General features: G+C 45.4%; 1 protein-coding gene across 1 annotated transcript in view; it reads left to right on the top strand.

Annotated features, from left to right (window-relative positions):
• The first annotated feature begins 3,038 nt into the window (after positions 1-3,038).
• The window catches only part of ppp1r7 (protein phosphatase 1, regulatory (inhibitor) subunit 7), a 44,432-nt gene continuing 31,684 nt past the window's right edge, over positions 3,039-15,786 (top strand). The window contains exons 1-2 of the mRNA XM_073040600.1: positions 3,039-3,124; positions 5,432-5,533. Of these exons, the coding sequence (XP_072896701.1) occupies positions 3,088-3,124; positions 5,432-5,533 (139 nt within the window). The 5' untranslated portion in view covers positions 3,039-3,087. The remainder of the gene's footprint in view (positions 3,125-5,431; positions 5,534-15,786) is intronic.

Here is a 15,786-nt window from a genome sequence, read left to right as displayed (position 1 = left end):
AACTCTGCCATTAGGTTATGAATGAGCAATGAACCCATGGACACTAACTCACTTTTTTTTTGCTCTCTTTTTGCACTAATTATTTAATTTAGTTTTTATTCATATATTTCTTATTGCAATTTAAAATAATGTTTATTATTATTTTTCATAATTTACTGCTGCTGCTGCAAAACAACAAATTTCATGACATATGGCACTGATTTTAAACCTGATTCTTATTTTGAATCCCTCTAAGTGAAGCAGTGTTCACTTGTTTCTTTTGGTCTGATGTCCCTCATTCACTGCTCACAATGGTCATCACTATATTGGACAGAATTGATGAATGCAGTCCGTCTGCAGGGCTTATCCTGAATTTGCTATTACCTAGCCCACTTTTTCCCATTCTGACATGTCTCTGGCTGCTTGCTGTTTCATAACAAGTTTGAGGAATGGCAGCTCATTTTCTTTCTGCAGCCTCCAGGACTCATTATTGATCTCAACATCTTTAGTTAACTTGTTTTCCTGTTTAGATCGAAACTGGGGAGTAGTAATTAGATTATCCATCTGTAATAATGGCTCAATTTTTCCCACTCCATTTGCATGCTTAGCAGAGCCTACATTCCCTACAGTCTGTATTCACAGCTTGAACAGGCCTTCCTTCATATTTTCTCTCTCACAATCTTCACCTCCCAGCTCTCATTTCTTTGTATGTGTTCTCTTTAAATTCCCCAATCAATCTATCAACCAGATCATGTCATCAACAGGTTATCCCCACAATAACCTTGACAGCACTGGATCAGAGACATTCCAATTATCCCTTTCCCACATTCTCTCCAGTGTTCTAGTTCCAACAAATGGTTTTCAAATGGAAATGTTAACTTTGTCAATCTACTGATAGTTTCTAACCCGATACTTTCACACATTCAACATTTTAGGAAGAGCTTCTCCCCCTCAGCTGCCAGATTTCTGAACAAACAATAAACTCAACCTCACTAGTTTTTTATTTAATTACATATATATTTTTGTATTGTAGTTTATAGGATTTTTAATGTATTGCAATGTACTGCTGCCACAAAAATATTTCGTGACATATGCCAGTGATATTAAATCTGATTCTGGAGTGTTCCTCACATTTTTTGTTTTATTTCAGGTTCGCTGCATCTACATTTTTTAAAAATTAGGGATTAGCTCATTTCAGCAGCAATTTGACACAGATGAGTTGGGCAGAAAAGCCTGTTTCTGTGCTGTATAATTTTTTGACTCTGACTCCATTTACCCTTGTTGTTCAAGACTACGGCACTTAGCTGGAAATTCCTAGTGGCATACCTTGGACTCGTATCAGCAGAGAGCATGACCTACTTGCTATAGAAAGAGGTCAATTAGTAAGGATGTGTCGAGGGTTCGAAGGAAAATTCATGAGAAGGTTGTCAAAGCTGAGTATTTTAGCTATGTCATGAAATTGGCTAGACTGTGCCATTTGGAAAAATGGAGATAAAGGGGAGATTTGACTGAGATATCTAAGTGATGAGGTCAGAGTGAAAAGTAAGGATGCGTTTCTCTATGTAGAGGTATTAACTATTTTAATAAAGTAGTGGAACAGCTACACAATGTTAAATGAGCAGTAGTTACTGCAGTTCACGTTGGCTTTGGGAGGACTCAACCAAACCAGTGAACCTTGAAAGCCTATTCTTTTGAGCCTCATAGCGCAGAAAATACTGTGAAGATTCAACAGTTTGATCACCTCCACAATTTATGTCCTTATGGTGTAAGGAAAGACATTTGTGAAGAATATGAAAATATTTTGGTCCATGGCACCGTGCTGATGAACCGCTGTAGAGCTGGAATATTTGACTTCCAGCAACCAGAGTCATCTCCTATGTGCAAGATATGTAGCTCAATGCCCAAAACCTTTGTACCCCATCTGCAAGGCGGATGTCAAGTGGAGATTTCCCTCTCCTCTGTCAGCTTCCTTCTCTTGCCACACCTTTAAGCCTGCAATGGAAGAGATTTCCATTTGTTTGTCAGCTTTATTTCCTCTCTTTTTAAACTCTTGTGCTGGAGATTCCAGCTCTTTTGCTAAACGTGGCTGTGTCATTTTCTTAGAACATGCAACACTGAAATATGAAAGGGCTTTAGAAGGCAAAGAGAATGCTGAATTAATTCTGCCAAGTAAAGATAAAGACATTCATATATATCTTATAAGTACATAATGCAAAGAGGACAACAAAGAGAGAAGAATCTGATGTTTGTAAATGAATAATTTCAACAACCTTCACTGGAGGAGGAAGGTACAGCTATTTAGGAGGAAGAGTAAAATGATTGGATACAATGAACATAAAGAGGCAAAGATGTTCCACATCATTAAATATGGATAAATTGTGAAGTGCAAATAAATATATCTAGTATTTTAAGCTAGGGCAGCATTGAACATAAGAATGACATGCCAGAACTCTTAAGAATATAAAAGATCCAAGGGAATTTTGTCAGAGATGTAAATTTTATTTATGACAAGAAATTGGCGAGACTTGTTTGGAACAATGGAGACAAAGAGGTGGTTTACAAAATTATGAGGCCAATATGACCCTGCAGACTGCCTTCCCCCGATTTCCTGTTTTAATTGGCGGTTCACTGACTGGAGGCAGAAACCTTTGTCACGTTTAAAAGAAACATTGATAGGTGCTTCAACAACGATAATCTTTAGGGGCGACGAGATGTGTGCTAGATAAGTCAAAAGAGCCATTTTTGTCTGATTTGGATACAACTTGTCAGAATGGCCTCACTATATATTTCAGCGATTCTATGATTCTCTCTGAACAACGAATATACAACAAATCTCAATTGTTACATAAATTCAGAGATGAAGTCGAATCAGGATGGAAGTCCATGCCCTGGAAGAATGCGATTTATTGCATCCATTGGGCTTCTCGAAGTGCACTCAGCAGCAAACCCCGGCTCCGTGCACAATGCGCAGTGTCTATCCCAGGCAGTACATCGGACCCACCTTCGCCTTGTTTTCATTGGTCTAGGCGAACTCCATCTAACATTTCATTGGACAGAATAAACCATCAAGGCAAAGAACACTTCCGGTGTTTAGGGGCGGAGTAAAGAATGGCGGAGAACGGAGCGGAGCAGCAGGCCATGGAGAGTGAGTGATGAGGGGAACGAGGGAGGATGGAATGGGTGAGAGGGAAGGGAAATAAAGACAGAGGGAGCGTTTGTGCAAGATGAATGTGCGAGGTGCTGGACTGAGTATACAGGATGGAAAAGGGGAGTGGGTGGTAATTGTAGGGAGGGAATAGGTAGTATGAGTTGTGCAGGGACAGTTACTGGATGCATTAGGATTAGCAGGTGAGGTGCTAAGGAGAGGGGTGATGCGACAAAATCGGTACAAAGAAGGGTGGTCAATTTTGATGTTGGTTGACAGCGTTGGGTAAGATGGAGGAATACGGTTTTGAGAGAGTGGTACGAGGGAAGGTGGTGAGAAAGTAGGATTGAGGTGATATGGCCGTATGTATGGCTGGCTGATCTGCAGGGAGATTTGTGGAGTTAGAATGGAAAGCTACTGGTGGGATTCAGGTGAGAGTGTGGTCATTGTCAAAGACATTTTTTTTATCAAAGTATGTATATGATAACATATACTACCTTAAGATTAATTTTCTTCTAGGCATTTATTGGAAAATACAGACCAGTTGTGAGACCAACAAGACCAGTTGCAAAGAGTTCTTGAAAATTAGTTTACAGGTTCAAAATTGTGATGAATCAGATTTAATATCACCAAAATATGTTGTGAAGTTTGTTAAACTTTATAGCAACAGTGCAATGAAATACATGATACATATAGAGGGGAAAAACTGAGTTACATTAAGTGTATATGTCTATTAAATAGTTAAGTTAAAATAAGTAATGTAAAACAACAGGAATAATAAAGCAGTCAGGTAGTGTTTGTGGGTTATCTGTCTGTTTAGAAGTTGGATGGCAGAGGGGAAGAAACTGTCCCTGAATTGCTGAATGAAGATATTCACATTGGCTCAGGAGCCCAATAGCTGTAGAGTAATAACTTTTCCTGAACCTGGTGGCATGGACTTAAAACTCCTATATTCTATCTGGTATGGAGCGATCACTGTACAGCATTGGGAAAAGCTGCAGAAAGTTGTAAACTTAGCCAGCTCCATCACGGGCTAGCCTCCCCAGCATCCAGGACACCTTTTACAGGTGATGCCTCAAGAAGGGGGCATCCATCACCCAGGATGTGCCCTCTTCTCATTGCTACCTACAAGGAGGATGTAGAGGAACCTGAAAGCACACACTCAGCCTTTCAGGGACAGCTCTTCCCCTCTGCCATCCGATTCCTGAATGAACAGTGAACCCATCAACATTACCTCAGTATTTTCCCTTCAATTTTTGCCTTATTTAGTTTTTTTTGTGAACACTTATTGTAATTTGTAGTTATATATTGCAATGTACATCTACTGCAAAATATAACAAATTTAATGACATGGGCAGTGATATTAAACCTGATTCTGAACCTTCTGCCCAATAGTAGTACTGTAGTAAAAAGAAAGCATGGCCTGGGTAGTGGGGGTCCTCGATGATGGATGCTACCTTCTTGAGGCAGCACTCCTTGTAATGTGCTGAACAGAGGTGAGGGCTTTGATGTGATGAACTGGGCTGCATCCACCACCTTCTGCAGTCTTTTCCATTCCTGGGCATTGATGTTCCCATACAGGCTGTGATGAAGCCAGTTGGGATACTCTCCACTGTGCACTTGTAGAAGATGTATTGGTCTAGGAAAAGTAGGCGTGAGGCATTGCTGGTGATCAGGGGGATGCAGGGAAAGCAGAGGTGGGCGTGGAAGGGAGAGACAATGTGGAGGGGGTGCATGTTAGTGGTTGTGGAGGAGAAGAGAATGTGCCCCATTGTTCAGTGGGATGAAGGGTTGAGTGTGAACCTAGAGAGGATTGCTCGTGAGAGCTGAGGAAGGAAGCAGTGGGAGAGTGTGGGTCTAAGGGAGAAAGGGATAGGGTCAATGGGGTGGGCGATTATCAGGGTGTCAGGGACAGCTGGTGAATGGGTGAAGTGTCGGTGAATGTAGGGGCAGTAGGACAAAGAGAGGGAGGATTTGAGGTGCAGAGCGATGCCTGAGAAAACATAAGTGCACGTGCCCCAGAATTGTGAAGCTAGATTTGTGACTGAGAGCTTGTGCTGTGGGTGGAGAGGTGATAGGCTACTTGTGGAGGTAGTGTGTGCCTTCAGAGGAGCAGAATTGAGTAAGGGTGTTGGGAGGGTATGGAGGACTGAAGAGTGATGGAAGGTTATCAGGAGAGATTGATTTGATTAGGTTGTGGGCATATGAAATAGCTTTTGCCTGAGGTAGAGGGCTAGACGCAGCAGACTAATGAAAGTGTACAGGATGACTTCTAAGTGAGAACAGTAATTATGTTGTGTTGGACAGTTGACCGACGAGTGGAATCTGAAGAATCCGGGGATGAAGAGGGCCGCAAAAAAGGAAACATTGTTGAGTTGTCTCAGAATACAAGATTGAGTGGAACTCAAGGTAATCCATCATGTACTGAATTACATTGCCTATTCGTACGTTTTTATTGGAGTGCTTTTGATAGCTATGGATTTTTTAAAATTTTCTATCTTTTTTTTGTTCTCAAAACACTTGATCATTCGGATATGTCCAGACATGGCCTCCTCTACTGCCATGATGAGGCCAAACTCAGGTTGGAGGAGCAACACCTCATATACTGTCTGGGTAGTCTCCAGCCCCTTGGCATGAACATTGAATTCTCCAACTTCCAGTAATTCCCTCCCTCTCCCTTCCCCCATCCCACTTTCACTGTGCCTCCTCCTCCAGCTGCCTATCACCTCTCTCATGATTCTGCCTTCTTCTACTAGCCATAGTGCTTTCCGCTTACATTCCTTCTTCACCTTTCCTGCCTATCCCCTCCCTGCTTCCCCTCCCTCACCCCTTGATCTTTCCTCTTATTGGTTTTTCACCTGACACCTACCAGCCTTCTCCTTCCCACCCTTCCCCCACCTTCTTTATAGGGCCCCTGCCCCCTCCCTCTTCAGTCCTGATGAAGGGTCTCGGCCCAAAGCGTTGACTGCTCGTTACCACGAATGCTGCCCGACCTGCTGAGTTCCTCCAGCTTGTACGTGTTACCTGATCATGATGTTTTTTTAAAATGTCAGTTAGTTTCACTTCTATGACAACAAGCAAAGTGCCTTGCTTTTGACTGCTTTCTTCCATCAGCACACCCCTACTCCCCTGAATGCTGTGAACTCAGTTTTGTATTACCGTTACGATATTAGGTTAACATTTTGTCAATTCCACCTCCCTGCATGCAGCCTGGCAGTTGTATGTGGGCTTTGTATCCCTGCATTGTTCCTTCAGCATACAACATCAGCATGTTACTCAAGGGCACTTTAATGTCCCCACTGGAAACATGATAAGAGTCCAGCAACCTATGGCATAAATATTGCCCCTCACAATATCATTTGGTGTTAGCCATCATTTGTAGGATCTACAGTATTCAGTGCCATTGTTGTCAACAAGTGGGATGGCCAAAATTTAATAAGACAGCAAACCAGCAATTATAAACACAAAGTAACTTAAAATATTTTAAATCATCAAAATATAGTTGAAGGTAAGATAACTGAAGTACTGTGAATTTTTTGTATAACTTTAATAGAGCTTCAAAATTGTAATAGGGGAGTAAATGCATATTTTTAATGATGTTATTGATCCTAAATATGTATTTGTCAGAAAATCTTCAATTGCCATTTGAGCAGCAAAATACAGTATTTCCTGGGATCCTCCTGCCATCGGATGGATTTGTTTGTGTTATCTACGTGCAAATAATTTAGCTTATTTTTATTGTTCCTCCTGTTTTGTCCGTTCAGCTTGTTGCAAACCGCTGGCAACCACCTAGGTTTCAGTGTTTGACTGAAAATGGCATACCTTGGTTGAACTAAATGTTGACCTGCAGAGCTGATGATGTGTCTAGTTCTTCACTTTTTGGATAAACTTTGAAACTGCATGTAAGGCCACAGTTGGATAATGTCAGCTGAGTGAGATGCTTGAATCTATCCCTGTAAACCAGACAATTTGGGGGAGTGTGGCATGGCTTGTGATGCTGGAAGGATGAGTTTGTGGGAGAAAAATTGGGATTGAGTGGCCATCGGATCGTAATCCCAGTAAGGGTTGGGGTTCAGTGACTCTCGGACAGTAATCCCAGTAAGGGTTGGGGTTGAGTGACCATTGGACAGTAATCCCAGTAAGGGTTGGGGTTGAGTGACTCTCAGACAGTAATCCCAGTAAGGGTTGGGGTTGAGTGACTCTCAGACAGTAATCCCAGTAAGGGTTGGAGTTGAGTGACTCTCAGACAGTAATCCCAGTAAGGGTTGGGGTTGAGTGACCATTGGACAGTAATCCCAGTAAGGGTTGGGGTTGAGTGACCATTGGACAGTAATCCCAGTAAGGGTTGGGGTTGAGTGACTCTCAGACAGTAATCCCAGTAAGGGTTGGAGTTGAGTGGACATTGGACAGTAATCCCAGTAAGGGTTGGGGTTGAGTGGCCATTGGACAGTAATCCCAGTAAGGGTTGGGGTTGAGTGACTCTCAGACAGTAATCCCAGTAAGGGTTGGGGTTGAGTGACGTTCAGACAGTAATCCCAGTAAGGGTTGGGGTTCAGTGACTCTCAGACAGTAATCCCAGTCAGGGTTGGGGTTGAGTGGCCATTGGACAGTAATCCCAGTAAGGGTTGGGGTTGAATGGTCATTGGACAGTAATCCCAGTAAGGGTTGAGTGGCCCTTGGACAGTAATCCCAGTAAGGGTTGGGGTTGAGTGACCATTGGACAGTAATCCCAGTCAGGGTTGGGGTTGAGTGGCCATTGGACAGTAATCCCAGTAAGGGTTGGGGTTGAGTGACTCGCAGACAGTAATCCCAGTAAGGGTTGGGGTTGAGTGGCCATTGGACAGTAATCCCAGTAAGGGTTGAGTGGCCGTTGGACAGTAATCCCAGTAAGAGTTGGGGTTGAGTGGCCGTTGGACAGTAATCCCAGTAAGGGTTGGGGTTGAGTGACTCTCAGACAGTAATCCCAGTAAGAGTTTGGGTTGGGTGGCCATTGGACAGTAATCCCAGTAAAGGTTGGGGTTGAGTGGCCATTGGACAGTAATCCCAGTAAGGGTTGAGTGGCCCTTGGACAGTAATCCCAGTAAGGGTTGGGGTTGAGTGACCATTGGACAGTAATCCCAGTCAGGGTTGGGGTTGAGTGGCCAATGGACAGTAATCCCAGTAAGGGTTGGGGTTGAGTGACTCTCAGACAGTAATCCCAGTAAGGGTTGGGGTTGAGTGTCCATTGGACAGTAATCCCAGTAAGGGTTGAGTGGCTGTTGGACAGTAATCCCAGTAAGCGTTGGGGTTGAGTGACTCTCAGACAGTAATCCCAGTAAGGGTTGGGGTTGAGTGGCCAATGGACAGTAATCCCAGTAAGGGTTGGGGTTGAGTGACTCTCAGACAGTAATCCCACTAAGGGTTGGGGTTGAGTGGCCATTGGACAGTAATCCTAGTAAAGGTTGGGGTTGAGTGGCCATTGGACAGTAATCCCAGTAAGGGTTGGGGTTGAGTGACCATTGGACAGTAATCCCAGTAAGGGTTTGGGTTGAGTGGCCATCGGACAGTAATCCCAGTAAGGGTTGGGGTTGAGTGACTCGCAGACAGTAATCCCAGTAAGGGTTGGGGTTGAGTGACTCTCAGAGAGTAATCCCAGTAAGGGTTGGGGTTGAGTGACTCTCAGAGAGTAATCCCAGTAAGGGTTGGGTTTGAGTGACTCTCAGAGAGTAATCCCAGTAAGGGTTGGGGTTGAGTGTCCATTGGACAGTAATCCCAGTAAGGGTTGAGTGGCCGTTGGACAGTACTCCCAGTAGGGGCTGGGGTTGAGTTGCCATTGGACAGTAATCCCAGTAGGGGTTGGGGTTGAGTGGCTGTTGGACAGTAATCCCAGTAAGGGGTGGAGTTGAGTGACTCTCAGACAGTAATCCCAGTAAGGGTTGGGGTTGAGTGACTCTCAGACAGTAATCTCAGTAAGGGTTGGGGATTAGTGGCCATTGGACAGTAATCCCAGTAAGGGTTGGGGTTGAGAGGCCATTGGACAGTAATCCCAGTAAGGGTTGGGGTTGAGTGGCCATTGGACAGTAATCCCAGTAAGGGTTGGGGTTGAGTGGTCGTTGGACAGTAATCCCAGTAAGGGTTGGGGTTGAGTGGTCGTTGGACAGTAATCCCAGTAAGGGTTGGGGTTGAGTGACTCTCAGACAGTAATCTCAGTAACGGTTGGGGATTAGTGGCCATTGGACAGTAATCCCAGTTGGGGTTGAGTGGCCATTGGACAGTAATCCCAGTAAGGGTTGGGGTTGAGTGGCCATTGGACTGTAATCCCAGTAAGGGTTGGGGTTGAGTGGCCATTGGACAGTAATCCCAGTAAGGGTTGGGGTTGAGTGACTCTCAGACAGTAAACCCAGTAAGGGTTGGGGTTGAGTGACCATTGGACAGTAATCCCAGTAAGGGTTGGGGTTGAGTGACCATTGGACAGTAATCCCAGTAAGGGTTGGGGTTGAGTGACCATTGGACAGTAATCCCAGTAAGGGTTGGGGTTGAGTGACTCTCAGACGGTAATCCCAGTAAGGGTTGGGGTTGAGTGCCCATTGGACAGTAATCCCAGTAAGGGTTGGGATTTGAGTGACTCTCAGACAGTAATCCCAGTAAGGGTTGGGGTTGAGTGGGCATTGGACAGTAATCCCAGTAAGGGTTGGGGTTGAGTGGCTATTGGACAGTAATCCCAGTAAGGGTTGGGGTTGAGTGACTCTCAGAGAGTAATCCCAGTAAGGGTTGGGGTTGAGTGACTCTCAGACAGTAATCTCAGTAACGGTTGGGGATTAGTGGCCATTGGACAGTAATCCCAGTTGGGGTTGAGTGGCCATTGGACAGTAATCCCAGTAAGGGTTGGGGTTGAGTGGCCATTGGACAGTAATCCCAGTAAGGGTTGGGGTTGAGTGGCCATTGGACAGTAATCCCAGTAAGGGTTGGGGTTGAGTGACTCTCAGACAGTAAACCCAGTAAGGGTTGGGGTTGAGTGACCATTGGACAGTAATCCCAGTAAGGGTTGGGATTTGAGTGACTCTCAGACAGTAATCCCAGTAAGGGTTGGGGTTGAGTGGGCATTGGACAGTAATCCCAGTAAGGGTTGTGGTTGAGTGACCATTGGACAGTAATCCCAGTAAGGGTTGGGGTTGTGTGACTCTCAGACAGTAATCTCAGTAAGGGTTGGGGATTAGTGGCCATTGGACAGTAATCCCAGTAAGGGTTGGGGTTGAATGGTCATTGGACAGTAATCCCAGTAAGGGTTGAGTGGCCCTTGGACAGTAATCCCAGTAAGGGTTGGGGTTGAGTGACCATTGGACAGTAATCCCAGTAAGCGTTGGGGTTGAGTGACTCTCAGACAGTAATCCCAGTAAGGGTTGGGGTTGAGTGTCCATTGGACAGTAATCCCAGTAAGGGTTGAGTGGCTGTTGGACAGTAATCCCAGTAAGCGTTGGGGTTGAGTGACTCTCAGACAGTAATCCCAGTAAGGGTTGGGGTTGAGTGGCCAATGGACAGTAATCCCAGTAAGGGTTGGGGTTGAGTGACTCTCAGACAGTAATCCCACTAAGGGTTGGGGTTGAGTGGCCATTGGACAGTAATCCCAGTAAAGGTTGGGGTTGAGTGGCCATTGGACAGTAATCCCAGTAAGGGTTGGGGTTGAGTGACCATTGGACAGTAATCCCAGTAAGGGTTTGGGTTGAGTGGCCATCGGACAGTAATCCCAGTAAGGGTTGGGGTTGAGTGACTCGCAGACAGTAATCCCAGTAAGGGTTGGGGTTGAGTGACTCTCAGAGAGTAATCCCAGTAAGGGTTGGGGTTGAGTGACTCTCAGAGAGTAATCCCAGTAAGGTTTGGGTTTGAGTGACTCTCAGAGAGTAATCCCATTAAGGGTTGGGGTTGAGTGTCCATTGGACAGTAATCCCAGTAAGGGTTGAGTGGCCGTTGGACAGTAATCCCAGTAGGGGTTGGGGTTGAGTGACTCTCAGACAGTAATCTCAGTAACGGTTGGGGATTAGTGGCCATTGGACAGTAATCCCAGTAAGGGTTGGGGTTGAGTGGCCATTGGACAGTAATCCCAGTAAGGGTTGGGGTTGAGTGACTCTCAGACAGTAATCCCAGTAAGGGTTGGGGTTGAGTGGCCATTGGACAGTAATCCCAGTAAGGGTTGGGGTTGAGTGACTCTCAGACAGTAATCCCAGTAAGGGTTGGGGTTGAGTGGCCATTGGACAGTAATCCCAGTAAGGGTTGGGGTTGAATGGTCATTGGACAGTAATCCCAGTAAGGGTTGGGTTTGAGTGACTCTCAGACAGTAATCCCAGTAAGTGTTGGGGTTCAGTGGCTCTCAGACAGTAATCCCAGTAAGGGTTGGGGTTGAGTGGCTGTCAAAAAGTAATGCCAGTAAGGGTTGGGGTTGAATGGTCATTGGACAGTAATCCCAGTAAGGGTTGGGGTTGAGTGACTCTCAGAGAGTAATCCCAGTAAGGGTTGGGTTTGAGTGACTCTCAGACAGTAATCCCAGTAAGGGTTGGGGTTGAGTGGCTGTCAAACAGTAATGCCAGTAAGGGTTGGGGTTGAATGGTCATTGGACAGTAATCCCAGTAAGGGTTGGGTTTGAGTGACTCTCAGACAGTAATCCCAGTAAGGGTTGGGGTTCAGTGACTCTCAGATAGTAATCCCAGTAAGGGTTGGGGTTGAATGGTCATTGGACAGTAATCCCAGTAAGGGTTGGGTTTGAGTTACTCTCAGACAGTAATCCCAGTAAGGGTTGGGTTTGAGTGACCATTGGACAGTAATCCCAGTAAGGATTGGGGTTGAGTGACTCTCAGACAGTAATCCCAGTAAGGGTTGGGGTTGAGTGACCATTGGACAGTAATCCCAGTAAGGGTTGGGGTTGAGTGACTCTCAGACAGTAATCTCAGTAAGGGTTGGGGTTGAGTGACCATTGGACAGTAATCCCAGTAAGGGTTGGGGTTGAGTGACTCTCAGACTGTAATCCCAGTAAGGGTTGGGGTTGTGTGACTCTCAGACAGTAATCCCAGTAAGGGTTGGGGTTGAGTGGCTGTCAAACAGTAATGCCAGTAAGGGTTGGGGTTCAGTGGCTCTCAGACAGTAATCCCAGTAAGGGTTGGGGTTGAGTGGCTGTCAAACAGTAATCCCAGTAAGTGCTGGGTTTGAGTTAGTTGAGAGGAAAAGTCTGAGAGGAAGATAATGTGAAAGGAGCAAGCTGAGACATGGAATGCTGACAGAAATGTTATTGGCAGATTTTGTTCGGGGAATCACGGACTGAAGATGGGCAAGTGTAAAGGTAGGACATGCCCCAAGAGGGTTTGAGGATGAAAGTGTGGGAAAGAGCATGCATGTGTTTGATATGAGCCGCTCCGAGTGCACTGTATCGTCGCATCAGTACTTGCTCTCCAAATAGGTTTGGATTACTTGCTACTGTGCAGAGAAAATACTGTGGCTGAACCACAATAAAATAAATAAGATGCAGTGATTTTCTATTTCTCAGAACTGGAGAGCACTCAAGTCGTCCTTGATCCCAAGAGAATGACTAAGAATAATAATTTTTGTCATATGTCCTCTATTATAATGGCTGATAGTATCACTTGAGGTAAGGTGGTGCCAGGAGATAAGATGGTTCCATTAAGTGGTGACTGTTTGTGTGCAGTTCCAATGGGAATATTCAAATATTCCCACTTAGTACGGTTACAGTTGAAATCCAGAGTCACAGTCATGGATTTAGTAAGCAGCATCTTATTAAGTTGTTTAAGTTGTTTAAAAAGTTCTATCGATAATTAAAATAGACAAACCTCGGATGGCAGACTCGAGTCACAAGTGCAGTTCCCTTTAAGAAAACGGAAGCGGGGATGCTGTGCCAGTCTACAGATGTGATTTAAATGCAGAGGCTTGAAACTGTGCACCATGATGCCTACCCTACAATTGCGGGAGTCTTCAACCAGGCCAGCTTGAAGAAATCTCTGAACGACATATCACCTGTGGAACCAGAGGAGCCAACACACTTGACCACTGGTATACCAACATCAAGAACGCTTGCCATACCATCTATCATCCATACTTTGTAAAGTCTGATCACCCGATTGTACTTCTACTCGCAGCATATTGGCAGAGATTAAAGACCAAAGCACCTATGGTGAGGACCAAGAAGGTATGGTCAAGGGAAGTGGAGGAGTGCTTTGATTGGTGGACTAGAGAATGCTGAATGAATATGCCACAAATGTCATTGACTTCATCAAGACCTGTGTGGATGAGTGTCTGCCCTCAAGAACATACTGGACATACTCAAACCAAAACCCATGGATGAACCAGGGATTTATAGTCTGCTGAGAGCTAGATCCATGGCAGTCAAGACAAGTGATCCAGAACCATACAAGAAGTCCAGCTATGACCTATGGAAAGCTATTTTAAGGGCAAACGAACAATTCTGATTGAAGTTAGAGAGAATTGGATGCACGTCAGCTCTGGCAGGGTTTGCAGGCCAATACTTTCTACAAAGCGAAACCTAACATCATGAAAAGCTGTGATGCTTTACTCCCAGGCAAGCTCAACACCTTTTATGCACGCTTTAAAAGAGAGAATAAAACTTCATTCATACAGATCTCTGCAGCATCTGGTGACCCTGTGATTTCTGTCTTGGAGGCCAACGTCAAAGCATCTTTCAAGAGAGTGACCCCTCGCAAGGTGACAGGCGCTGGTGGCGTACCTGGCAGGGTTCTGAAAATCTGTGCCAACCAGCTGACCAGAGTGTTCAGGGCACCTTAAATCTTCCATCTGCTTCAAAAGGGCAACAATCATACTCGTGCCCAAGAAGAGCAGGGTGAGTTGCCTCAATGACTAGCGCCCTATTGCACTCACATCTGCTGTGATGAAGTCTTTTGAGAGGTTGGTCATGGCCAGAATCAACTCCTGCCCCAGCAAGGAGGATCCACTGCAATTGCACTGCTGCCTCTACCGCCACCATGAGGCCACTCTCAAGTTGGAGGAGCAACACTTCATATTTACTTATTGATTGATTGCAGTACAGAATAGACCTATCTGGCCCATTGAGCAGCATCGCCCAGTAATTCTCTGATTTATTCCCAGCCTAATCACAGGACAATTTACAATGACCAATTAACCTATCTGCCTGGATAGACTGCAACCTGATTTGAATCTGTATTTACTTAAATATTGCATCCATCCCACAATGTGAGGGAGTAAAAAGCTTTGCATTATGACTCCGTCGCAATGTACAGACATGTGAATTTATAAGTCTAATGGCTTGTAGAAACACGCTGTCCCGTAGCCCGTTGGTCCTGGCTTTCATGCTGCGGTACTGTGTGCCAGACAGAAACAGCTGAAACAGTTTATGGTTGGGGTGACTGGTGTCTCCGATGATCTTCCAGGCCTTCTTTCTGTACTTGCTGCTGTAAGTGTCCTCAATGGGGGGAAGTTCACATCCACAAATGCACTGGGCTGTCCGTACCACTCTCTGCAGTGCCCAGCGATCAAGGTTGGTGCAGTTCCCGTACCAGGCGGTGATGCAGCCAGTCAGGGTTCTCTCAGTGGTGCCCCTGTAGAAGGTTTTGAGAATTTGGAGGCCCATGCCGAACTTCTTCAGTCGCCTGAGGTGGAAGAGACGCTGTTGAATTGAATTGAATGATCTTTATTGTCATTATACATAGGTACAATGAAACTCTGTTTGGCTTCCTCTCAGGCAATCAAACAAAGCGGTAGATAAAAACAAGACAGTAATAGAAAAACAGTATTAAATAGCTAAGTAGCAGAAAATAAGTTACAGCAGCACCAGAATATCACAGTAATGCACAAAGTGCCATTAGTGCAAGTATTTGAGTCCTTGTGTGTGCATGTGTGTGCTCACAGTTTCAGTCATTGTTCTGTGGGAGTGGTGTGATGGATGCCACAGCTCTGGGGTAGAAGCTGTTCCTCAGTCTGGCTTTTAGTGTCCTGAACCTTTTGCTGGACGGCAGCAGGTCAAACAGGGAGTGGCCGCGGTGTGTGGTGTCTCTGGTTATGCTGATTGCTTTCCTCCTGAGTCTGCTGGAATAGATGGTGTCCAGTCCTGGGACACCATCCTTCATTTGCCACACACCTGGTGTGTACAGACCAGGTGAGATCTTCATTGATGTGTATGCCAAAGAACTTGAAACTCTCACCCTTTCAACTGCAGACCCATTGAGCCTTCTCCATTCCTCCTGTAATCCACAATCAGCTCTTTTGTTTTTTGGACATTGAGGGAAAGGTTGTTATCCTGGCACCACTGTGTCAGGGTGTCAGCCTCTCCTCTGTAGGCTGTCTCATCACTGCTAGAAATAAGGCTGATCAAGGTCATGTCATCCGCAAATTTGACCAGCAGGTTGGAGCTGTGTGTGGCAGCGCAGTCATGGGAGTAAAAGGAAGTAGAGGAGGGGACTTGGGACACAACCCTGGGGGCATCCGTGTTGAGGGTCAGAGGGGCAGAGGTGAGGAAACCCAGCCTTACCACCTGTCAGCAATCTGATAGGAAGTCTAGGATCCAGCTGCACAAGTTGGGGTGCAGGCCGAGGTCAAGCATCTTGTCAAGTCTGGGGGGATTTATGGTGTTGAATGTTGAACTGTAGTTCATGAACAGCATTCTAACATACGCATCCCTCTTCTCCAGA

Source organism: Hemitrygon akajei, chromosome 3, assembly GCF_048418815.1.
Source record: "Hemitrygon akajei chromosome 3, sHemAka1.3, whole genome shotgun sequence".
In the NCBI taxonomy this organism is placed as follows: domain Eukaryota; kingdom Metazoa; phylum Chordata; class Chondrichthyes; order Myliobatiformes; family Dasyatidae; genus Hemitrygon; species Hemitrygon akajei.
The sequence above is the reverse complement of the archived record's forward strand: the minus strand, read 5'-3'. Positions and strand labels throughout refer to the sequence as shown.